Consider the following 24,219-nt stretch of genomic DNA (forward strand, 5'->3'; position numbering starts at 1 on the left):
AGTCACCCAGTAACTCCTTGACTGAATCTCTACTAAACTAGTAGCTACTGGCGTCTGACTCCATTTTAGGATTAGTTGAAAGTGTAAGTACCTCACACTTCCTAACCTGATGATTTACTCCAAGCATTTGTGCCCAAGCTGATCTGTCTCTGTCACAGATGAACAAAATGAAGCAGGTGACATAAACGTTGTCCCTCTCTAAGCCTAGTCTTGAAGAACAGTTGGACTTTAGTATGTAAGAACTTAGAACAATCATGCCCATTAATGCATGTAGCACTCTGTTACTTTCACTACTGTATCCTTTATATGGCCATATAGTCTTGTGCACTAGTCAGCTCTCTGCTACTGTAACAAAATGCCTGAGACAATTAACTTTGGAAAAGGTTTGTTTGGATTTATAGGATCAGTCATGCTAATCCATGGCCAGTTGGCCCCGTTGCTTTGGGCCCGTGGGGAGGCAGCTTATCATGGCAGGGAATAGAGAGAGAGAGTGAAAGTAACTGTTTATTTCATGGCTCCAGAAGCAGAGACAGTGAGAGAGAGAAGAGTTCCTCACACACCCTTCAAGGGCACACTCACGGTGACATAGCTTCTTTCTGTGAGGCCCCACTTTCCAACGGCTTCACTGCCTATGGTAGCACCCTTGGCTGGGAAGTGGCCCTTTGGTGAATGAGCATGTTGTTTACCTGCTCAAGCTTCCACAGCCACAGACCACAGCCTGGGTGGCTCAAACAACAGATGTTTCTTTTCTGGAGGCTGAAGAACCAAGATCAAGGTGCGTCAAACTGAGAGTCCGCCAAGGCCTCTGTTCCTGGCTGAGAGACAGCACCTTCCCACTGCATCCTCACAGGGTCTTTTTGAAGTGTGAGGAGAGGGGAGGGGGAGGAGGGGGAAGAAGAGCTTCCTCTACTCATACAGGTAGGAGGCCTATTAGATCAGGGCTGCATCTAAAACAGAGGTCTCCTAAAACACCTTGTCTCTAATATAGTCACCCTGGGAGTCAGGGTCCCAGCCTATGAATTCAGGGGCAATTCATTTTATTGCACAACTTCAGAGCTGTAACTGCACAACCGTCAGTTATAAAGTCACCTAACTGCCCCCCTTCCTTAGCGGTCCTGGGCCTTACCTGCAAGAAGAGATGGCTTTATCAAGACACAACCCTCTTCCAAAAGCAGCAGAGCAGAGGGCATGAAATTGCAAGCAGTTAGCAGCAGAATTCCCATCTAATTTATGTTTCTGGTTTAAATACTCAAGAAGAGCCAGGTGATGCCTCATGTTCCTGTTTGGCTCTCTTGGTGCTGGGGATGCCTTGACCATTGCACCTGTGATTCCAGGGGAGATTTCAAGGATGGACGAGATGGGGAGAGGGGAGCAGACAGGTACACCACCTGCCCAGATGGTTCATGGTTCTTTACTGTTTCTGTTCAGCAGTGTGTAAGGACTGTCCTGCCTCCCAGTTCCTCGGTGCTTGACATCAGGAAAAGATGATGGAGATGAACAAAGCTTACCAAAAAAAAGACCTTGCTCAACTTTCCTTCCCAAGAGACTCCAAGAGAGTAACAGCTTGTAGGGAAAGTAAACATGCCCACTCAAACCCAAGTATAACTCCAAACTGAGTGAGTGCTTAGGGGGTCCAGGAGTGTGAGTTTGTGAACCTTACAGGTTCAGCACCTGGTGTTCCCCTTCATAACTGGGTAGTAACAGATCTGCAGGCTCTTCTGCTGTGGCAGCACCTTGGGCCTGAGGCAGTGGTGCAGGACTGGAGCCATTTGTGACTAAGGTGGGATACAGGATGACTCAAAAAGGGACACCGGTCCCCATGGGCAGGCCCAGGTCTCCCTCTCAGGAGGTGCCAGCTGCTCATTCCTGCAAAACAGAATCTAAGCACCCCTAGCCTGTGCTGAGAGACATCCCTGGTCATTGAGCCCATGGTCAGAGTCCAGGACTCATGAGGATCCCCTGGCCAGCCTCTCTCCCAGGACTCCAGTGTGGTGGGCCGTGTCAGAGGCCAATTTTGACTCCTATGTGGATGTCAATTATGCATATACAAAGGCTGTGCTCTGTGGCTCATCTTAAGGACTAAAGCACCAAGGTCCAGAGCTGGGGAGCTTCGCAGTCTCTGCTGAGTGAATTGGGGCAATGACAACACTGGCAACAGCTAGTAGCTGGCTCAGCCCCCTCGTGTGCTTCCACATGTACAGCGCCCTCCAATGGCATGCCCTCTTGGTCTTGCAGGCCATCCAGAGACAACTAGAGGAGGTGGAAGAGCGGCAGAGGACCTCAGAGATCCAGGGTGTGAAGCTGGAGAAGGTCCTGAGAGGAGAAGCAGGTACAGAGGGCGGGTCTGCAGCTGTGGGTGGAGGCCTGGGTCTAGAGTCTGAGAGTGGCGTTGGCCTTGCAGAGTGGGGAGGACAAAGAGCACTCATCACCTGGGGCACAGGTCCACACAGAAGTCCACTGCCTTATGCTTTTTTATTTATTTACTTTTATTTCATGTGTGTTTTGCCTGTGTGCATGTCTGTGCACCATTGAGTGCAATGTCCATGGAGGCCAGAAGAGGACCTCAGATTCCCTCAAACTGGAACTACAGATAGCTGTGAGCTGCCATGTGGATGCTGGGAATCGAACCCTTGTCCTCTGGAAGAGCAGCAAGTGCTCTTAACGGATGAGTCAGCTCTCCAGCCTCATGCCCCATACTTTAAACATGAAGCTGCTGGTTTGATCTGAAATTCCTCTGGACATCCTCTGTAGCTTTCTCTCCGTGTGAATAATCTTTGGAATTCAGAAGTTAAGAAGAATCCAGGAGGAATATTCCAATGTTCAAGCAATATTGATTAAGAAGGAAAGCCCCGAGTTCAAATCCTGGTTTCTAGGGGTGGCTTAATGGGTAAAGTGCATGCTGTACAAGTGTGAGGACCTGAGTTCAAATCCCCAGCACCCATGTGAAAATCTGGGCATAGCAGGACATATCTATAATCCTAATTCTGGAGAGGCCGAGACAGGATGATGCCAGGGACTGGCTGGCCAATCAGTCTAGCTTTAAAAAAAAAAAAGCTCTCAGGTTCAGTGAGAGATCTTGTCTCAAAAAATAAAGTGGAAAGTGACTGAGGAAGAGACACACCATCAACTTCTGACCTCCACATGTATGAGCACACAGGTATACACATACACACACACATACACACACACACACACACACACACACACACACACACACACACACACACATTTCTCAAAAGAGCCCTAGGCCAGGGCTTATAGTGTTACACAATGTGTTCCTTTTCTTATTGGACCCCACGGTGGAATTCCTTGTGCAGAGCGTCTGCATAGGGTAGACTGGAGCAGACCACTTTTGCTACAATAATGACTGCTCTGGCTGCTTGAAGGGAGTCTTTCCAGCCGCACTTGGAATTCCAGTCGGGGAACTGCCCTTGTTTGGTGTTTTGTGTAATAATATCCCCAGTCAAGGAGGCTCTAGTATTCATCTTTAGGAACCTCTTGTTGTAGTGAGAACCCTGGGAATGAAAAGGATAAGCCAGCAAAGGGAGTGTGTCATATGTGCTGTCACTGACACATTGCTGATGGGGGACATGTGAGATCTATGACTTACAGATGTCACGGAACCTATGCTGGACTGAGGAGGCAGCTCAGCTAGTAAAGTGCTCATGGTGCGCTCAGGTATGAAAACCTGAGTTTGGTCCCCAGAACTCAGCAGGTATGGCAGCTCACACTTGTGACCTCAGACTTAGGGAAATGGAGACAAACAGATCCCTGGGGAATTGCTGACTAGCCAACCAAGCCCAACTGTTGATCTCCAGGCTCAAAAGCCAAGGTAGACAGCACCTGAGAAATGAGATCCTATACTGCCCTCTGGCCTACACACACACACACACACACACACACACACACCGTTATCCCCTCACATACACAGGAACTCTGCAGTGATGGGATGTAACTGGTTGTAGCGCTTGCCTAGTGTGCTTCATGGGGTCATGGGTCTGAGACCCGGCACTGCAAACAAACAAAAACATGTCACCTATTTTGGAGGGGCATAGTCCTAGGGAAATCACTCACTCGACCTCTCAGATTCCTTAGCTGAAAAGTGAGCTAACCCCACAGTACTAGGCCATTTTGAGAATTCAAGTGCCATCTACCCAAGTCTCTCCTACACAGAGACAGTCAACAAACACTACCCATATTCTACAAAACACTCCAATCTTCACAAGATGCTTTAAAGGAAATACCTACCTCTGCAAGCTTTCCTGCTATAAACTTCAATTATAGACCCCAAATGTTTAAAGCTTGTTCTGAACATCTCCCCCAGTCTCCAACGGTAAGGAGAAGGAAGCCATTTTGAGCCATACCTAAAGAAATGTGGCCAGCTATCAGTGTTGTCAAAGGTGAGTCAGGCCAGCCAAAAGATGGATTCTGTTCATTCCCTTTCCATTCTCAGTAAATTAATTACCCTGTTAGGTTTCTAGGCCTCTTCTCCTTTGATGTCCTTGTAAGGGTAACAGATGGAAATCAGTGAGGGGCTAGAGACAAAAAAGAGTCAAGTCACAGAGAACAGTCTCAGAGGAAACCACAAGCCAGGCCATCAAAACGAAGACATGCGCACTGGCGCAATGTCATATTCCCTGTGGTTTGATAGTCTATGGAGTCCCTTGAAGACATTGCCTGCCTGCCGCTCACCGAATGACCAATGCTTATTGGGTTAAGTTGTATTTGAGCTGGCCTCTGCTGCTCCCATTCAAGTGATTTAATGAGAATTATTTAATAGGTATTATTAGGATAATTAGACAATGATCACAGTTAGGCAATAATATTGAGCTATCAAGGTTGTGAATAACCAAATTTAGAGGCAAGCCTGCAAACAAGGAGTGGGCTGCGACAGTTAGGCGAGGCCCCTCTGTAATGACTGGGGACAGCCTGAAAGGGTCTTTTGTGCCTGGGAGTTATTCATTAGGCCCATTGAATTAGAGGACTGTGCAGGGGTGCAGGGTGGAGGGTGCAGCCCGAGAGTCCTGATGTCTGAGTGAAATGAACTCTTCATTGTCCCAACAACAATTCTGGCTTTCTTTTAATTTTTTTCCAACAGTCAGAAATGAGTTCTCCCACCCCACCCTAGCATGGGGTCCCCCCCCACCACCAATTTGTTCAGGAAAAGGAAACAAAGTAAAGCAGAGAGCTAACCATCAACCCCAAAGGACAAACCAAGACACACAGGATGTCTGTGCATGTGGTGGGTATCTTTGGCAAAGGCAGTAGAGAACCCCTGTGGTCCCCTGTGCCTAAGTTACCAATGGAGCAGGATACTCAGTGACCTGGACCCCCGAGACCCACCACCCTCCATGAATAGCCAGACCTGGCTCGGTCAGCTGCTGGCACTTGTCTAGTTGAGACACTAGGCAATGCTAGGATTACATCATGTTAAATGCTAGGATCACAGTATGCCCGGCAAGAGACTACCACGCGGATGAAGTAGTCTGGTGGAGTCCTGAGCTTTCTTTCCGTCTCTGGAGACAGAAGAATCCAAAGGCAAAAGAAGAAAAGCTTCAAAGGATGAAAGGTTTATTCTCAGGGAAGGTAGGTGAGCAAGGTCCTTCCCTCATAGCCTTGCTGACTTCAGCTGGTTGCCCAGAAGCCCACCTTGGGCTTCTCTCTGGTGGAGCCCAGCACTCGTTCACAAGGACAGCGAAGACCATGCAGATGCTGGAGGCTGCCAGCAGAGGGCAGCAGCACATACATTAAGAATGATTTAATGGGCAGCCCAGCCAGGAAGAAGGGAAGTAGTTTGGCTGCTACCCTGTGGTTTTCATCCTGTCTGTTGCTGAGGAACCCAGGGGAATGCTAATTTCCTGCCTCATGTGACAGTGAGGGATTCTGGACAGAGCACAGAAATGAGTCAGGTGTTCCTGAATGAATCTTACATCACCAGCATTCTGCAGTTCCTGCTCTGTCAAATTTTCCCATCTGTAAAATGGGACTGATAAACCTTCCTCCTAGGGATGGTAGAGATAGATGAAAGAGTAAATGATAAAACGGGGGGGGGGGGGGGGGGGGCTCAGTTGCGAAAGGGCTCACCATGCAAACCCAAGGACCAGAGTTCAATCTCCACATCTTTGGTTAAAAAAAAAAAAGTTTGGTATGTGTGGCAGCCCCATCCCAGTGCTGGGGAGGTGGAGGCAAGAGGGTCCTAGGGCTCACTGGCCAGTCAGTTCAGCCATTTCAGTGTGCCTCACACCCCAGTGAAAGACACTGTCTTAAAAAGCAGGTGGGAAAGGTGAGAAGATGCTTTATGTTGACCTCTGACCGTCACATATGCACACAAACACACACACTCACACACATAGAATAAATGAGATCATTTCAGTGAAGAACTTGATAAATAGGTCTGTCACATCTTAGAATGTCAAAGGGATGAATTCTTCTCTTTCCTTTCCAGTCCCTCTTGTTCTGAAACCCAATGAGGGGCCATCTACCCTTAGCGCCGTTCATTGGCTCATCCATTCATTCACACTCATTGATAACTCCCTTCTCCACAGACATGTACAGTCCATGAATTTCACATGCTTGCCCATATAAGAATCTTGAAGGAAGTCGGACTTAGTGGCTCGTGCCTATAATCTTCTCAGGAGGCTGAGGCAAAAGGATGAGAAGTTCAAGGCCAGCCTGGGTTACATGGTGAGCCTGTCTCACAAAGAAGGAAGAGGAAGAGAAGGAGAAGGAAAAAGAGGAGGAAAATAATTTCAATGTAGATTTTGAAAATTGGGATTACATTGATGTTTATACATATAAACATCATATATAATATACATATATATTATATGTTTATCATGTGTGTGCATGGGCACACATGTCATGGCATACAGAGGGCAACTTGCAGGAGCTGGTTCTCTCCTACCATATGGATTCTATCAAAGGCTCAGGCTGTTAGGCTTGGGGCATGTGCCATCTTACCAGCTGGCCAGTTTTTTTTTTAAAGGTGTGTGGGGGGGGATTAGTTTTTTTAGACAAATCTCATGTACCCCGGACTGGCCTTGAACGCCTGATCTCAAATGCTGGGGCGCCACCATGCCCAGACACTGAGTATTGATTTCACCATGGCGAGTGGAATCCTTCCATTGTGTCTAAGAAGAGCCATAAGAGCTCAGGAGCGCAGAACCTGACAGTAGACCCAAGCAGAGGGGTAGGAGGGAGGGTAGACAACTACACGGCCTGGCCAGGTGGCCGGAAGACACCTTGCCTTCTGGACACACCCCTCTAGCTGGAGCCTGGCCCTAAGGGAGGAGTCACAGCCCCGTGGAAGAAGGGCTTTGAGTGTAAGAGCAGCAACCACTGGAACAGTGGGGCACAGAGGAAGCGAAGAGCCTGGGTGGGCACTACACACTCCCATCTGTGTAGATGATCCACGCCACTGTTGGCATTTCCGTTGTATGAGTGTGGGGGTGGGGGTGAGGGGGTGGTTTCAAGTTGTTAGAAGACAAAGGGTTTTTGTTGTTGTTGTTTGTTTCTTTACCACCTAGCTGAGTGTTAAAGATGATAGAAACTAACCCTTTAGAAACTAGGCATGGGAAGAATGATTGAAGGCTATTGCAAGGGGACAGTTCACAGAAGGGTTACTGTGCACAAAGCACTGTGTTGAGCATTTCCCGTGTATCCTTCCATGTGACATCTCTAACCAACTTAAGGTAGCACCGTCTGCAGCATCCTCATTTCTAAACCTGGGGAAGAACGAGGCAGAGACAGATGAGGTGACTCGAATGTCACAGGCCTGAGTGACCCAGAAGTCCACGCTCTGTCTATTCTACTATACCTGCAGTGAGAGGCAATGCTTTCCAAACTTCACAGAAGCCACCAGGGCAGAATGTGATAGGGGCCCATCAGTAAGTGGAAATTGTAGACAAATACTTCAGTCCACTGTTGTAATTAAGAAAGCAAGATCCACCTGGATTTGATGCTTTGGGAGGGCAGGTCCCCGGATCTTAACTAATGTTCTGTTGCTGTGATAAAATGTCTCGACACAATAAAGTTAGGGTTTGTATTTTCAGCGGGACTGAGAACCTCATGGTGGGGAAGGCATGGTGTTGGGAAAGGGTAGGGCAGGGAAGGCTTAGAGGCAGGCGCAAGCCTGGCTGGTCACATGGCGTCTGCATTCAGGAAGCAGAGAGTGAACAGGAAATGGAGCCAGGCTATAAAGCCTCAAGGCCTGCCCCCAGTGACCCACTTCCTCCAGTGAGGCTTCACTTCCTAAAAGTTCTGCAACCTCTCAAAACAGCTAAGGACCACAGGTTCAACTACGTGAGTCTATGAAGGACATTTTATGTTCAAACTGTAACACCTGTAAACCTTTACATGAGGTTGTATCTACAGATTTCCCCAAAGGGACTTTGTCTACTAAGAACAGAAGGCTTTAAAAAACTGAGCCAAAGCCAATCAAATCACCAATTACTCAACTGATAGAGGAGAATTAAGTGACTCAGTTCATCTTGTGTTTGCTCCACTGTGACACATAGGGAAGTCCATCATGAGCAATGTTTTCAGGACACATAAGATAGAGAAGCAAGGCTAGACCATACAGGATACAAACCTAACTAGATTGTGCAGATCCGTGTAGCAGAGCAACTGAATTTGAAAAACAAAAGCAAGAGATTCTCTACAGACAGCAAAATAGTGCCTTAAAGCTGTTTCTTTTGGACTGGGGACAAGGAAGGGGAAGCCCAGAGCTGGTGGCAGATGGTGTCGTTAGACGATAAGGAGAGACAGCACTTTCAACTCACAGCTTTTCTGTTTTCTCTATCGTGGAAAACGCTTCTTAATATAGAAACATTAAACAAACATCTAGAAGTTGACTCTGGATAGATGATAAAACAGAAGAGATTTGAATTTAGATTTTTTTTTTAACAATTTACTATTTTTAAACTGTGTGGGTATATGTGTGTCTGTGTTGCATGTTGTGTGTATATGTGTATTGTGTGTGGTGTGGTGTGTAATGTGTGTGTGTTATGTGGGTGTGTGTGGTAATGTGTGTGGGTGTGGGTGTTGTATTTGTATGTTGTGTGTGTAGTGTGTATGTTGTGTGGGTGTGTGTTGTATGTGTGTTTGTGTGTGTGTTGTGGGTGTGTGTTATATATGTGTGTCTGTGGGTGCGTCTGTGGGTGTGTGTTGTATGTGTGTGTTGTGTGTGTGTGTAGTGTGTATGTGTGTAGTGTGTGTCTGTGTGTGGGAGGGTGGGTGCCCCACAGAAGAAGGATTTATAGTGCACACTGTTCTTGCTGAAGACAGGAGTTCAGTTCTCAACACCCATATCAGGCAGCTCACAACTACTTCTAACTCCAAGTACAGGACATCTGAACTCCTTTGTTGGACCCCAAGGACACCCCTACTCACATGTAGTCACCCACACAGAGACATTTAAAAAAAAAAAAGAAAGAAAGAAATGTGTCAGTTGGGTAAAATAGTCGAGAGATTTCCCTGTAACAGAAAAAACAAACAAGTTGATATTTAATTCATTTATAGTTAATTGGTTAGTTGTTAGTTTTTTGAGACAGGGTCTTGCTACATAGTCTAGACTGGCCTGGAACTTACTATGTAGTCCAGGTTGGCTTTGTATTCATGTCAATCTTCCTGCCTTGGCCTCCCAAGTGCTGGGATATCAGGTGTGCCCCTCCACACTCAGCTTAACAAGATGGCATTTAATGAGATACACACAAAATGTTGAACTGGGTTAAGAAAAGAACTCACCACCTAAAAAAAACATGGAGCACCATTGCACCATCACTATGGTGGAAAGCCAGAGTTCCTTGTGAGTGAATATGAAGGCAAGTGGCAGGGTTGGTAACGATGTCTGTAACCCCAGCTCACGGGACAAAGGTACAAGAGTCCCATCGTGCCCCCCAATCCCTACCCCCATCTCCTCTGTATTTCCAGACGGGGTTACTTTGTTGTGATTTGAGTCAATCTAATCACAAAGATTATCAGACACTACTGTTTAATAGATACACTGAACTCTCAAAATTTCTTGAGATAGGTAACATAACATATCACTCTATCCTGACTTTGGTATAAACCAAATGAACAAAATGCTTTTTGCAATCTTGAATTAGGGGTTGGAGAGGGGGCTCAATGATTAAGCATACTGGCTACTCTTCCAGAGGACACAGGTTTGATCCCCAGCACGCATGGCAACTCATAACTGTCTGTAACACCAGTTCCTGGGGAAACTGCTATCTTCTCTGACCTCCGTGGGCACCAGGCATGCACATGCTGCACGAATATGCCTCTGTTTAATAGAGAGGAGTATCTATGCTGTAGTAATATAGGAATACAAATTTATCTCCTGTGAGAATCAATTCCAATTATATTTTTTTTCATCATTTGGCTTTTCTTCAGAAAAAAAAAAATCATAATGCCAATCACCTGCCTGTGAACAAATGTGGTATGAGCATCCCCCCTGGGAAGGGACCACACACCACCTGGGCACTCTGTATGAGAGTTTGATTTACAGAGGGGTAATGGGATGAGAAAGGTCACTGGCAGGCAGCTAGGGCTTCTCAGATGCAGAAACGTACAACAGTTTTATGGACACACAAGTAGGCAGGAGATGAGTTCTTTGTAGTAGGACATTAGTCATCACAGGCATGTGACCTTGGAATTGAAGTAGTCATGTGCTCCATACCCAGGAGGACTCCCCCAGAGCAGGCACAGGTGGGTTTCATTTGTGATGCCCCTGACCTTGAGGTATCCACAGGGTGTCAGGAGCTGCTTCCTGCCGAGCCCTGCTTGCCGCAAACATGGCCCGCTAAAGTGGCTCGGAAGCAGTTTGATCATGGGGCGAGAAATGCCAATCTAACCCATTTGCCACTGATTTCTTAAGCAGATTCAGGGACACAGGACGAAGCCCAGCTTTTGCAGGAATGGTTTAAGCTGGTTCTGGAGAAGAATAAATTAATGCGATATGAGTCGGAGCTTCTGATCATGTAAGTAAGGCAACACAGATAACAGTGAGTGCTAACAGCCTGGTGGCAGGAGCGGGTGGCTCACCGTCCTTGGCAGGAGGCCCAGAGCTTTTCTTCTTTGTGCATACGGAACAGTGATTGAGGCAAATTGGTATTTTGTGTCTTGCATATCATGCTGGCATTAGTGGAAAGACTCTGTAGTGGTCTGCTCTTTCTTCGGAGTTCAGTGGCTAAAATAGATTTCAGTAGCAGGTCAGGAGCTAGAAGGCAGCCGGCCCATTCCGGGCCCCAGTCTCACACCATCCATGGGGAGGCTGTGCTTGGCCTGTGGATGAATCATGGGGAATCTGCCTGGCCACTTCCTGGTGGCTGTCTGGGATCTGTGTGAGTGTCTTCTTAGAGAAAGGGTTGGTGACCTGGTCAGATGGCCAAAATGAAGACTTCTGGTTCACCACACAATTCTGAAACAAAGGACGCTGTACCCACCAGCACGCTGGAGGGAGAAAATTACATTGAGAGTGAACCACTAACTCCAGAGTTATGCTGGGGGTCTTCTGTATGCCGTTGGTTTAATTTCACCCCAACCCTGAGTGTTCATCTGGGGAGCTTTAGAGGGGGTCCACTCTTCCCTGCCCAGGTTCTAAACCAGGTGAGAAATAAGTAAACCATCTAAATATTTCCTTATTATTGATAGTGACTAATGGCTGACTATGAGAACCCAGGCCAGCTTATTAACTAGTTTAGGGCTCACAACAAATTATTAACAAGTAGATGACTCATAACAAAAGGAACATTTCCCTCAGTCTGGAAGCCAGAAGTCCACATGAAGGTGTTGGGGGAGCCTCATTCTCCCAGACACTCTTCACAGGGATTCCTTTCTTGCCTCTTCTACTTCCTGTGGCTCTGGGCATTCATTGGTGGTGACTGTGTCATACAGCCTTCTCTGTGTGTCTGTGTCTCCTCCTTGTCTGATACTTTGGAAGTCTTCTTGCTGGGCTGAGGGCTCACTGATATAATCTAGAATGTAGCCATCTTAAGGCCCCTAACCATGTCTGCAAAGGCCCCTCTTAAAGTATCATCACATTCACTATTTCTGGAGCTTAGGGTGTGGACCGGTATTTCTTACTCTAGGGTGTGGACCTGTATTTCTTACTCTAGGGTGTGGACCTGTATTTCTTACTCTAGGGTGTGGACCTGTATTTCTTACTCTAGGGTGTGGACCTGTATTTCTTACTCTAGGGTGTGGACCTGTATTTCTTTCTTACTCTAGGGTGTGGACCTGTATTTCTTTCTTACTCTAGGGTGTGGACCTGTATTTCTTACTCTAGGGTGTGGACCTGTATTTCTTTCTTACTCTAGGGTGTGGACCTGTATTTCTTTCTTACTCTAGGGTGTGGACCTGTATTTCTTTCTTACTCTAGGGTGTGGACCTGTATTTCTTTCTTACTCTAGGGTGTGGACCTGTATTTCTTTCTTACTCTAGGGTGTGGACCTGTATTTCTTACTCTAGGGTGTGGACCTGTATTTCTTACTCTACCCACTACACTAGCCAAATCTCAGAATTTGATATTTCTACTTCATGAAAAAAGTGAACCTACTTGATCCTTAGGGGAAAGGCTTCATCTCAGACCTTGTGTCTCAAGGGTGGAGAGGGGGTGGTGATATACCCAGAGGTTATTTAGCAAAGGCCAGGAAGATGTGTTTGGTTGTCACACATGGTGTTGTGACCAAAGGCTAGTGAATACAGGTCAAGGATGCTAAGCTCTCTTCCTATAATACACAGGGCAGCCCCTCCTTCCACCTACAAGGAGTCTAAAGCCTAAAGCCAGCAGCACTGTGAAATCTCACCAAGGTCCATAGCAAGGCCTAGGGTACTTGAGAACACATACTTGCTGAAGACAGATGAGCTTGGGAGAGAAGCACAGTGAGATGAGTGTGCCTTATCTATTTTTCCAAAATCTACCTGAGAGTGGGGACTGGAGGGATTGGAGGAGGTGGCCAGGAGTTACACTCACCGCTCTCCATCCACACGGAAGGGAATACCAGGCACAGGAAAAAGGGGGCTCCTCTCCTGCTTCTGGACTTTTCCTTTTAGTTGATGAGTATAGTGAGCCTCAGAGAAATTAAGTAATGTGTGTGTCATATCTGCCTTATATGCAGCCATACGGTCTGCAGTGGAGTTAGCTCTAAATTATAAAGTCCTTTCAACAGAAATTTATCAAGAACATCTTCTTGTACCAGGAACTCAGTTGATTTCTGTAGAAATAGGCCATAGCCAGGCAGGGTGGTGCAAGCCTAGAATCCCAGCACTTTGCAGGTTGGGGGGGGGGGGGCAGAAAATTGAACATATGTCAATAAGAAAGCCTATCAAGAATCCATCATGAAGGATTCAAGAGTCTGTCTTGGGGAGGAGGGAGGCCAGCTGTGGCTGCAGGCCAGAGCCAGCAGCTTCACTAGAGAGAGAGCACTGGCCAAGGACTTTCTCCTCCATAGAGGTCAAATAGGACAACCGGGGTGTGTGCCCTGGGCAGAGGCATGTTGGAGGGCAGGTTTTGGTTGGAGGAAGACCTATATGAACAAGGGGAGATGGTGGTCCCTACAGAGGCACACCCTAAGGAACAATTTGGTAGCCTTCCTCATCACCCGCTCCGCTGTCTCCTCATTTCTCAAATCCAGCAGTAGCAATGCCTCCTATTTAGAGATATTAGAAGATGCCAGTTTTAACAGGGAAAAAGGCTGTGCGGCCACTGTCTATAGGTGTCTCCATTCATGTTTCCACATGTTCCCCTAGTAATGGCTGTAACGTTTTCCTGTACTCAGGGCCCAAGAGTTAGAACTAGAAGATCACCAGAGCAGACTGGAGCAGAAATTACGGGAGAAAATGCTCAAGGATGGTGAGTATGGCACACATCTGATGGCACACATCTGGGGCCCCTGCTGAAGACACCCCCCCCAGGACATTTGAGTGAGGCATGCTACAGATATGAGTGGAGAGCCCATCCCATGTGCAGCCATCAGCCTGAAAACCAGGGCACAAAGCCAGCCTATTCCTCAACCTCCCCAGAAGCCCAGCAGGTCTCCAGTTGGTATCATTCAGTTGTGAGGGTCACATTTACTTCATCCCATATGTTGATAGAAATAAAGCAGTTTATTTAATTTTTAAATGTATTTTTATTAAGGTGGAGTCTTGTTATATAGCCCAAGCTGGCCTTGAACATCCAGTCTTCCGACCTCTGTATAGTCACTACTTTTCTCATGGCTGTGACCAAATACCAGAAGAGTCTCAAAGTTTCAGGGGGCATGGCCACCATGGCTGGGAGGCATGGTGTCTGGCAGGTCTGTAGTGGTATTGCTTTGGAAGGATTTCTGATCTTTCAGGAGGTGGGACCTCACTGGAAGAATTGGGTCACTGTCAGGGGAGGGGTGAGGTTTATAGTCTTGCTCTGCTTTGTGTCCTATCTCTGCTTCCTACCACCAAGTAGGGACCAAGTGTTGAAACTCATGAGCCTGTAGGAGAGATTTTCCTATTAACAATATACCGTTCACCCTCTCACCTGCTAGGGTTCCAGGCATATATACCACCATGCCCAGCAAGCACCATGGTATCCATGTATTTACTTAGTTATCCATTCACTTAGCAAACACTTATTGAAAAGATAGAACAGGTTTGGCACATGGCAAAGACCAGCCCCTCCCCACTGGGAGTTTGTGAACTCAATGGGGAGACCAATAGCCAGATCAGTCATCACAATACATGAGAACTGTAAAAGTTATTGGGGCCACAGAGAAGCCAGGCCTGGCTCTGCTGGGCACTAGAAATGGTAATAAGAATATTCCCTGCTAGCATGGGCTGGGACTGCAACAGGGCACTGTGCATGAGACAACTATCTCACCAGTGATTTATGGATTTGTTGGCTCCAGCCATAAGGACAGTCACTCTAGTGTGCCTGTGGGTTCATGGGCCCAGTCTGATGACTTTCTTACACTGACATCTTACAGGTCTAAAGAAACAAGGATGCTTCTAGATCTCATAAAACTAGCATTATCCCAGCCTTACTGGGTTACCTGGTACTGGGAATGCATGCTACATATTAGACATCATCACTTTTGGTTAAGTATTTTATTCTCATTTTAAGAGTTGAGAACCAAGTCACAGTGAACAGAAATAGTGAGTTCAAGGTGAGAGCTGGGCTCCAATTTAGTAGTAGATCACAAACTCATCTCCCACCCATGGAAGCAATTTACAAGCTCCCTTCTTCTTCTTCTTCTTCTTCTTCTTCTTCTTCTTCTTCTTCTTCTTCTTCTTCTTCTTCTTTTTCTTCTTCTCCTCCTCCTCCTCCTCCTCCTCCTCCTCCTCCTCCCCTCCTCCTCCTCCTTCTCCTCCCCCCCCTCCTCCTTTCCCTCTGTGTCAAATTCAAGGTCTCCCTCTGTAGCTGAGGCTGGCCTTAAATTACAGCCTTCCTCAGCCTCCCAAGTACTGGGATGACAGGCAAGCCCCACCATACCCAACAGACTATGTATTTCTTTAAAAAAAAAAAAAAAAAAACAAACAAACTATACTTTTATTTATCTATGTGTGGGGGTGGGGCACACAGATGCCACAGCACATATGTGGAGGTCAGAGGATAGTTTGTGGGGGGTAGTCCTCTCCTTCCATTATGTGGGTCCTAGGAATTGAATTAGTCATTGGACTTGATAGTAAGTACCTTTATCTGCTGAGCCGTTTCTGTGTCTATGAAACCCTATAGGGCTGTATTATGTGGCACTGTTAAGCAAGGTATACAAGGCAGCCATAGTGGTGCATGCCTGTAATCCCAGCAGCAAAGAACAAGAGGGACCTTGCCTAGAACAAGGTAGAACCCAAAAGCCAGTTCCTGAAAGTTGTTCTTAGACCTCCACACACAGGCCATGATGGTGCATGCCTATAATCCCAGGACTTTGGACATAGAGGCAGGAGAATCAGGAAGGGAAGGAGGGTTGAGGCTTGACAAGGTGTGGCTGCATTAACTTCTCTCCCACTCCACACTCATACACACACACATGCAAAAACACACATGCACATGTGCACACACACATGAACACACATATCACAAACACGTGCACCTGCACATACACAGGCACACACACACGAATGCACACGTGAAATCCAAGCTGACTCCTGCACAAAGCGCTCACGGCTCTCCCCTCTGTGGCTTTAAGGGCAGTTCCTGGTGTTAAATTCACTTCCTCGTAATCATAGGACATACAAGCCCAGAACAACTATGAACTCCCACGCTAAGAATTCCCCTGGCCCCAATCTTGCCTGAGCACTGATTTTTTTCTTCTTCTTTTCTTTAGAGGGCCAGAAAGATGAGAATGATCTAAAGGAGGAGCAAGAAATATTTGAGGAGATGATGCAGGTGATTGAGCAAAGAAACAAGCTTGTGGACTCCCTGGAGGAACAGCGGGTCAAAGAAAGAACCCAAGACCAACACTTTGAAAACTTTGTTCTCTCCAGAGGCTGTCAGCTCAGCAGGACTTGAGGTGCCCTTCCCCCACTGGAGCCAGAGAGCCAAGAACACCACACTTTCTCACCCAGGCACTGAATTTAGGCCTTATTGCTTAAAAAAGAAAAAAGAAATGAAAGAAAGAAGGAAAAAATTAAATGCCTCTCATATGAGCTCCATATGGTAGTTCACGTCTGTAATCCCTGCTGAGGAAAGCTGAGGCAGGAGAATTGCTGTGAGTTCCAGGCCAGCCTGCGTTATACAAGGAGACCCTGTCTCAAAAAACAAACATCTCTGAGAGGTCTTATATCTGTTATGGCTTCCCAAGATTTTTTCCAACGTCTTTAATGAAAAAATGACAAAGTGCCTTGAACTTGGCAGTGAGCACCAGCCAGTTGTCCTGAGAGAGGAGGTGATCTTGGCAGACGACCAGCATTGTTTGCTCCCTGGAAAGTCATGCAGGCTTGACCTCCCTGCCGCCTTTGTCATTTTTCTTTATAATTCATTGAGTTACATGTTTCAAGACTTTTAAGAAATGCCTTTTCATTAATACGCCCATATTTGTCTTTTTTGCACGGCTGACCAGTTTCCAAATGTCAGGACACAGCAGCGGCAGTTTAAAGATTAGCTTAATATTTAAATTGTGTTTCCAGAGAAAGCAGAGAAACCCTGAGATTACTGATTAAATAAAGCCAGTAACTCATATAGCAGGTGTTAATTCAATCCAGGGTGAATTTAATTTACCAGGTATATTTATAAGCCTTAATATAATATACATAAGCAGTGAGAGTTGAACAAAACATTGGAGCCTTAATTTCATTTTTTTTTTAAAAAAAGAAAAAAGGAAATAAAACTTTAAGTTCATGCCAGCAGGGTTCTTGGTTTTCACCAAATCCGCTACCTTAAGAAAGAAGTCTGTTGTTCCCACAATACTCCGCTTCTAGCCCTGGACCACAATAAGTGCTTTTAGGAAATGAAGGGTTTTAAAGTGCTTTTTGAGGAAGCTTTGGTGACGGCAGAAAGGGAAGCTTTCATTGTTGATAAAACACTGGTGAGCTGATACTGCTACTAAAAAACACACTGTGGTACCAGGAGAGGCGACTTCTCCATGGTCACCTGTGGTCATCTTAAGTGCACGACCTTTTTGGGACAAAGACAAAACCATTTCTGACTTCCAGGTAGAACTGAAGACAGCGTTCCCATTTATCTAACTCCAAATTGAGAAAGAGAGAGAGAGAGAGAGAGAGAGAGAGAGAGAGAGAGAGAGTTTAAATTTGCAAAAACAAGTTCGTGGATGGAGTGGCCATGGCAACAGTCGGGCTTCCTTGAGTATTTGGACAGTGCATACAAGGATGAAAGAAGACAAGCCTTAGAGTGGCGATGTGTTTGTCATAAAATATTGGATTGCTCTCCTTTTATGGAATTCTTAAATGCTTTAACCACTAGTCATGAGAGAGACTACAGGACTCTTCAATGTGTATCTGGCCACTCATATCCATCCATGAGTGTTTAAATGTTTCATTAGACAAAGGTGCTTGGTAGCTGTTGGTTGTAACTGGTGACTGGATTTTTCTCAATCTAAGTTGACTCATTAATTGCTTACATCTGAGAGGTTGTCTGTATGGTCCAAGCTGGCTGCGGATAAGCCAGATCTAGATGCATGTAGATGGCCCCCATCGGCCAGTGTTTTGAGGAGTAGTTAAGCACAACCCTTTACAGCACACTGAAGTCTGGCAGTTGCCTTTACTACCTTCTCTTTCTTTTTTGTTTTTGTTTTTATTTTTTAAGATCAAATCCTCTAGTGTGTTCAGTTCTAATACTAGGAAACAGTGGAGACATTTTCCTATCTACCTACTAACCTACAAATGCTGCATCTTCTGGCTATTTATTTGTGTGTATTTGCATATGTAGTGGGTGTGGGTCATGTGATTTCCCATCATTCAGATTCTTCTAGGTTATTTTGTGAGGACCTTTCAAAACAAAGATATTACCATATAAACAGCATAATGCCAAGATGTTTGAGGCAGTAATTTTCATAGTAATAAAAATGTATAGAGATCACCAAAATAATATTTTTCAGCCAGGAATGGTGGTACACACCTTTAATCCCAGCACTCAGGAAGCAGAGGCAGGTGGATCTCTTTGAGTTCAAAGACAGCCTGATTTACATAATGAGTTCCATGTCAACCAAGGTTACATATACAGACCTTGTCTCAAAAAATATTTTTCCACCCCCCAGGCATTGAGAATATTGGATATACAACAATGAGCTCATTTTGAGAAAGAGATGTGTAACTCCAGTTTTCATTTCTGAGTTAGATGAAAGCACGCTGTCTGATGTCTGTATGTATCTATCAGAGGATGTGAGTTGGAGGTACCTAGGGTGTCACTGTGAGGAAGAATTGGTGCTTAACTTTACTAGTTAGAGTAAAAGGGATTCTCTCAAAATGGCCAGGAAAGAGGGTGATTCTTGGTCTTATTGCTGGGTTATTATACTGTGGCTGCTGGGCTACCTAAAAGGGTTTGATTCCTTATAACAGGGAATGTTCTAGACCCTCAAAATGCACAAAGCACATCTTGAAGACAATTTCTTTGTGCAATTGAGCAGGATTATGAAAGGATTCTGTACTGCTCTACAGAAGAGCCCCAGGGTAGAAAGTCAAGAAGAAACAGACATCAAGCTCAAGCCTTGGGTCATATTTCCCTGTCAGTCTCCCATGGCGTCGAAATCAAGCCAGACAGGTTTTGATAATCACAAGCTCAGAATTTTACCCACGCTGGATCAAGAATTGTTCTTAAGTGTGGTCTCTTCAACTGCCCATCTATTGATCTACTTATTCAACATTCTCTGAGTGCTGGTAGAGTGCTGGGTGCTAGGCTACGGAAAAGAACTTTGTCCTCTTCTCCACCTCCAAAGAACTACACAGGTTGGGAACTCACTGCCATCCCCCAAGAAAAGCATAAAGAGCTTAAAAAAACAAAAACAAAAACAAAAAAAAAAACCCAGCTTCTCCCCCAGACTACTGTAGTCTGGCAATAAAAATAAGTTCGTGTTGCTAAAACTGTGAAAAATCCTATCAGGTTGTAGCATTTCATCTAGACATCCTTGTTGGCAGCGTCAGGCTGCTTGGAATCAATCAATGGTGAGCTACAGCATGTTAATTACCGCTGAGAAAGGAAGTGGCAGGTGGTGCCAACTCTGAGGAACTGCAATGCAATTGATGTTTCCTGCGTTCGGAGGGCAAATGACAATTCGGTGATGTCTCTCTTCCCAGGCAGCAGATTGATAGGCTTCTCCTTCCAAACTGAAAATGGCAGCATGCCCCCCCACCCAGGTGGCTGATCAGAGAGACCACCTCGGCTGGGCAGAGGTGGCAGGGGGCAGCTGGCGCCACCGCACAAATGGAGAAAGTGGCGGTCGATGAATGTGAGAACTGATGGTCCTCAGAAGGTTCACGTGGGGGCAAAGTCTCCGGTTACCCCTCACCTTGCTGCTGACACACTTGTAAGAGATTAATCTGCTGCAACAATTGGTAGCTAGCTATTCATGTCGCTGGAAACGTGTTCTATGTGCATGGCTCTAAATACCGAAATGAACCCTCAAATAAATGGTTTTGTGTCTCAGGAATCAAAACATATTCATGTGGGCTTGCCTGGCCCCCCTGAGGGTAGCCTTCATTTCATCTCTTTCTTCTCAGTGAAAGGACCTGGACAAAGCCTTGATTTCGTACGGGCGTCAGGAAATTAGCGCGAGGCTTCTCATTACACTAGGCACCTGGAAGGATTGACCTGACCGGCCTCTCCTCGGATTCCAGGGGGAGAGGTGGAGAGAGCTCAGCTCAGGTGTGTTCTCTCAACAAAGAAAGGTATTTCCAAAGCCATCGTAGGAGAGGAATGAGGCTGCCCTTACCCAAGCCTGCCTGGTCCTCTCATTCTCTTGCCTGGGGAAGACTGGTTTTGAATTCCACTTATTCACACGCCCTTCTGCTTTCTTCCACTCACAGTCTTTGAGGATCCAGTTTGGTTTTGCTTCCATTCTTAACCTCAGCACACGTAAATGTATAGAATGTAAGTCGTAACGCCCCTGGATGGCCGCATCGGGACATCAACCCGTCAGTCCCGGGAGCCCTCCCCACTCTCCTCGGTTTCCCTGAATCATGAGAAAGCTCTGGTCCACTGTTTGAAAGGATTTGCTTTTCTCGTTGGCTCTCAATGGGAAATGCTTTGTAGACACTGACCTAAAAGGTAAAGAGAGAGCCGGCCACCTCTGATGCTTGACTGGTGTTTTGGGGAATCTGCTGCAACTCAGCTACCTCCTCAGTGGTCCTAAGGCAGACAGACTCAACTTTTCTATACCTGTTACAGATCACCATCCAGAGCCTTCAGGAGTAGGCTGGGTAATTATGCCCGCTCCTTCTCTCAGTTCATTTCTGCAGACTAGGGAGGAGGAGGGGAAGGAGAGGAAGAAATGAAGAAAGGGGAAGGGAAAGAAAATATAAGGTTCTAGATTTGACCCTCAGCATCACAAAAAAAAGGAAAGAAAGAAAAAAAATGCAAAACCCATGACAACATGGCTGACCAGAGCAGCCCCTGGACTCCATTAGCATAACAGTCACGGCAAATTCAGCTGGCCCCACCTGTTGGGTGCCATAAACTCTAATCGCCTGTCTCCTCCTGAAAATGCCATCCTGGGTAAGCATTGTCCCAATTTTCAGAGGATGAGCCTGAAACACAAACAGGCTCGGGTATTCAACTAATTATCGTCATCATTCATGTCTGTGGGGACCCCACCTAGCTGTGGCTTCAGGAGTCTGGGGCCTAGACCACCAGGCTGCACCGCCCTACTCTCCACCCCCCACCCCCCCCCCCCAGCCTCCTGCCTCAGGTCCCTGCGCTTTCCCTTCTGCTTCAGGTGGGTTTCCATCATTAGCCCTCACAAACAACGCGCCAGCACCCACTCTGTCAAGATAAACCTGGGAACACAGCCCAGGCTGCCACTTGATCCACTAGTTTGTGGTGGTGGTGGTGGTGGTGGTGTGTGTGTGTGTGTGTGTGTGTTCCAACATGCAACTTGTGATCCAGAACTGTCAAGTTGCCTAGCTCTGCTGCACCTCTCCAAAGTCCAACCTGCTGCATGCTCCCTGGGATAGCTAGAGATGTAGCCTGACAGAAATCATGAACTCACTTAAAATGCAATGCCGTATTTTATTTTGCCCCCACCCCTACCCACCAACTGTGCTGTTCTCTAGCATGAGCTTTGTTGGGGACAATGTCATGTTACTACATCCCTCCCTAGGCCAGGGAGGTGCCTCTTCTTTACCTCACATGCTGATGGAGTCGTGAACCTGGGTTTGAATGTGAGCATTGTGGGAATCATGCACCAGGCCTAACCTGCTGTGGTGGCCTATACCTGCAGTCCCAATACCTGGGAGCTGAAAGCAGGGGAGCTCAGCGACAGCCCCAGCCATATGGTGAGTTCTAGGCCAGCCTAGATACCTAAGACCCTGTCTCAAAAAAAAAAAAAAAAAAAAAAGTGTGGTGTGAGATGGGTGCTGCTGGAGAGATGGCTCAGTGGATAAGAATGTTTTCTGTGCAAGCACGGGGGCCTGGGTTTATATTCCCAGCACCTGTGTGGAAGCCAGGCATGGCTGCACTTGTCGGGTAGAGACAGACTCACTGCCCATGGTCGAGCTAAAAAGGGCAAATTTTGTGTTCAGTGACAAATCCTGTTTCAAGGGAATAAGGCTGAAAGAAAGCATGAGAGAAGACGCAGTGGCATGCCAGTGTGAGTGCATAGCTGTGTGCACGCACCTACACACAAGCTCACACACTAATAGATAAATACATTTTAAAGAAAGGATTACACCCAGGGCTGAAGAACAAAGGGGGATGTGAAAGGAAAGGAACTGACAGAGGGCTTGGGGTGAGTGTGAGGAGAGGTGGCTTTTTCCAGCTTTTAGGGGGACTATGTAGAGAGTCAAGGCATTCCAGGAGGGAGGCAGGACGTCAGTCATTGGAAAAGCCCTCATGGTCCTGTGTGACACCAGAGCCAACAGCCTGATGCTGAGCAGTGGTGGCACATTACTTCAGTTCCCTCCCCATCCTAAATAATAGAAGATATGTCCACAGTAATTTGATGTGTGCACAGATAGGCGTGTGAGCAGTACTCACATACATGCATGTGTAAACAAGACCTTAAGAAAATAACTTTGTGGGTTGGGGATTTAGCTCAGTGGTAGAGCGCTTGCCTAGCAAGCTCAAGGCCCTGAGTTCGGTCCTCAGCTCAAAATAAATAAATAAATAAATAAATAAAATAAAAAAGAGAATAACTTTGAAATAATCCAGCAGTTCAATAAGTATATTCCTTTAAGCACAGCCCCCCCCAAGGGATAGATAGCTTGGTTAGGATTCTAGTTCCTGCTCAGTACTGCTCCCTGGATGCCCCAGAAACTCAGTGTGCCTTGATGTCTCCATCTGTGACACGGGACTGGTCTCCTCATCTGCCTCCCTCAAGGTTCCTGCTGTGTATAGTTTTTTAAATGGAAAAGCCAGGGCTGGAGAGATAGCTCAGAGGTTAAGGACACTTGCTGCTTTGGCAGAGGATCTGGGTTTGATTCCCAGCACCCATGTGGTAGCTCAGTCATCTGAAAATGCAGTTCCAGGGGATCTGATGTCTTCTTCTGGCCTCCATAGGCACCAGGCATGCACATGGTGTACAAACATACATGCAGGAAAACACTCATATACATAATATAAAAATAATAAATCTTAAAAGAAAAAGGAAAAACACTTTAAAATGGGAACAGTCAGCATTTAACTTTGTAATTGGAGTCAGTAGCTCAGTCCCAACAGCAGAGCCCGAAAAGGACCCACAGAATCTCAGGTCAGAAGGGGCAGTTTCCTGCATAGGAGACATAGACTGATGCCAGGTCAGGTGGTACACCCTTCCAGGACTGCCTCCTGGATAATGGTCTGCTCTGGGGTCATCTTTCTGGCCTGGCCTCTGATGACCAGTTGTCCAGCCCTTTCCTTGCCCACTAGCCAGCTGTACTTTGAGCCCACCATTCAGGGTTTCCCAAAGAAGCCACCTGCAGATTTTGTTCCATTTCACACACCCCTGGCCTTCCTCCAGGAAATGCCTCAGCTCTCAATAGCTTTAGTATCTCCCCAGCAAACACTGGTGCAAGCACTCTTTTTCCTGCTGGCCACACAAGTCTGGAGATGGGGTGTAGAAGGAAGAAGTTACTATCATAGCAGAGAAATCATGGTTCCAAGTCACAGTGATCTGGAAAGGGGCAGAGGAGAGGGGACAATAGATTGGGAATGGTAGTCCAAGCCATAGTGTGAGACCCAATTGTAAAGCTTTCTTTTGTCCTTAAAAGCTAAGTGCTTGGTGCTTGAATCCCAGCACTGGGGAGATCCAGACATCTAAGTCCCTGGGATTCACTGGCCACCAGCCTAGCCAAATTGACAACTCCAGATCAATGAGAGCCACTGTCTCAAAAACAGCAACAAAATATCGAAACTTCCTTGACAGCCTGCCCTGAGGAGATTTCTCCCAAAGTCCTGGGGAAGACAATACGAATGGAAGGGATAATTTGAGGGAATGACTCTAAGTACACTGAGCTCTACAGTCTATTTACTTTAATCCTCTAAGACAAGATTCCATCTACACCGCTTCAATTCTGTACTCGTACTTAGCTCCTCTCTGGTTCCTTTTTTCCCTGTCCTCATAACTCTAAGTTCTTTTCTGTCTCCATCCTCATCTTCATCTT

General features: G+C 46.4%; 1 protein-coding gene across 2 annotated transcripts in view; it reads left to right on the forward strand.

Moving 5' to 3' along the window:
- Positions 1–16,578, forward strand: part of Micalcl (MICAL C-terminal like) — a 46,418-nt gene extending 29,840 nt beyond the window's left edge. Inside the window, exons 8-11 of one of the 2 annotated variants that reach the window (XM_036189272.1) lie at positions 2,236–2,329; positions 10,877–10,979; positions 13,779–13,852; positions 16,296–16,578. In XM_036189272.1, coding sequence (XP_036045165.1) covers positions 2,236–2,329; positions 10,877–10,979; positions 13,779–13,852; positions 16,296–16,480 — 456 coding nt within the window. In that variant the 3' untranslated portion in view covers positions 16,481–16,578. The remainder of the gene's footprint in view (positions 1–2,235; positions 2,330–10,876; positions 10,980–13,778; positions 13,853–16,295) is intronic. The other variant, XM_036189282.1, reaches the window with a different exon arrangement.
- The last annotated feature ends 7,641 nt before the right edge of the window (positions 16,579–24,219 follow it).

Source organism: Onychomys torridus, chromosome 1 (assembly GCF_903995425.1).
Source record: "Onychomys torridus chromosome 1, mOncTor1.1, whole genome shotgun sequence".
Taxonomy (NCBI): Eukaryota; Metazoa; Chordata; class Mammalia; order Rodentia; family Cricetidae; genus Onychomys; species Onychomys torridus.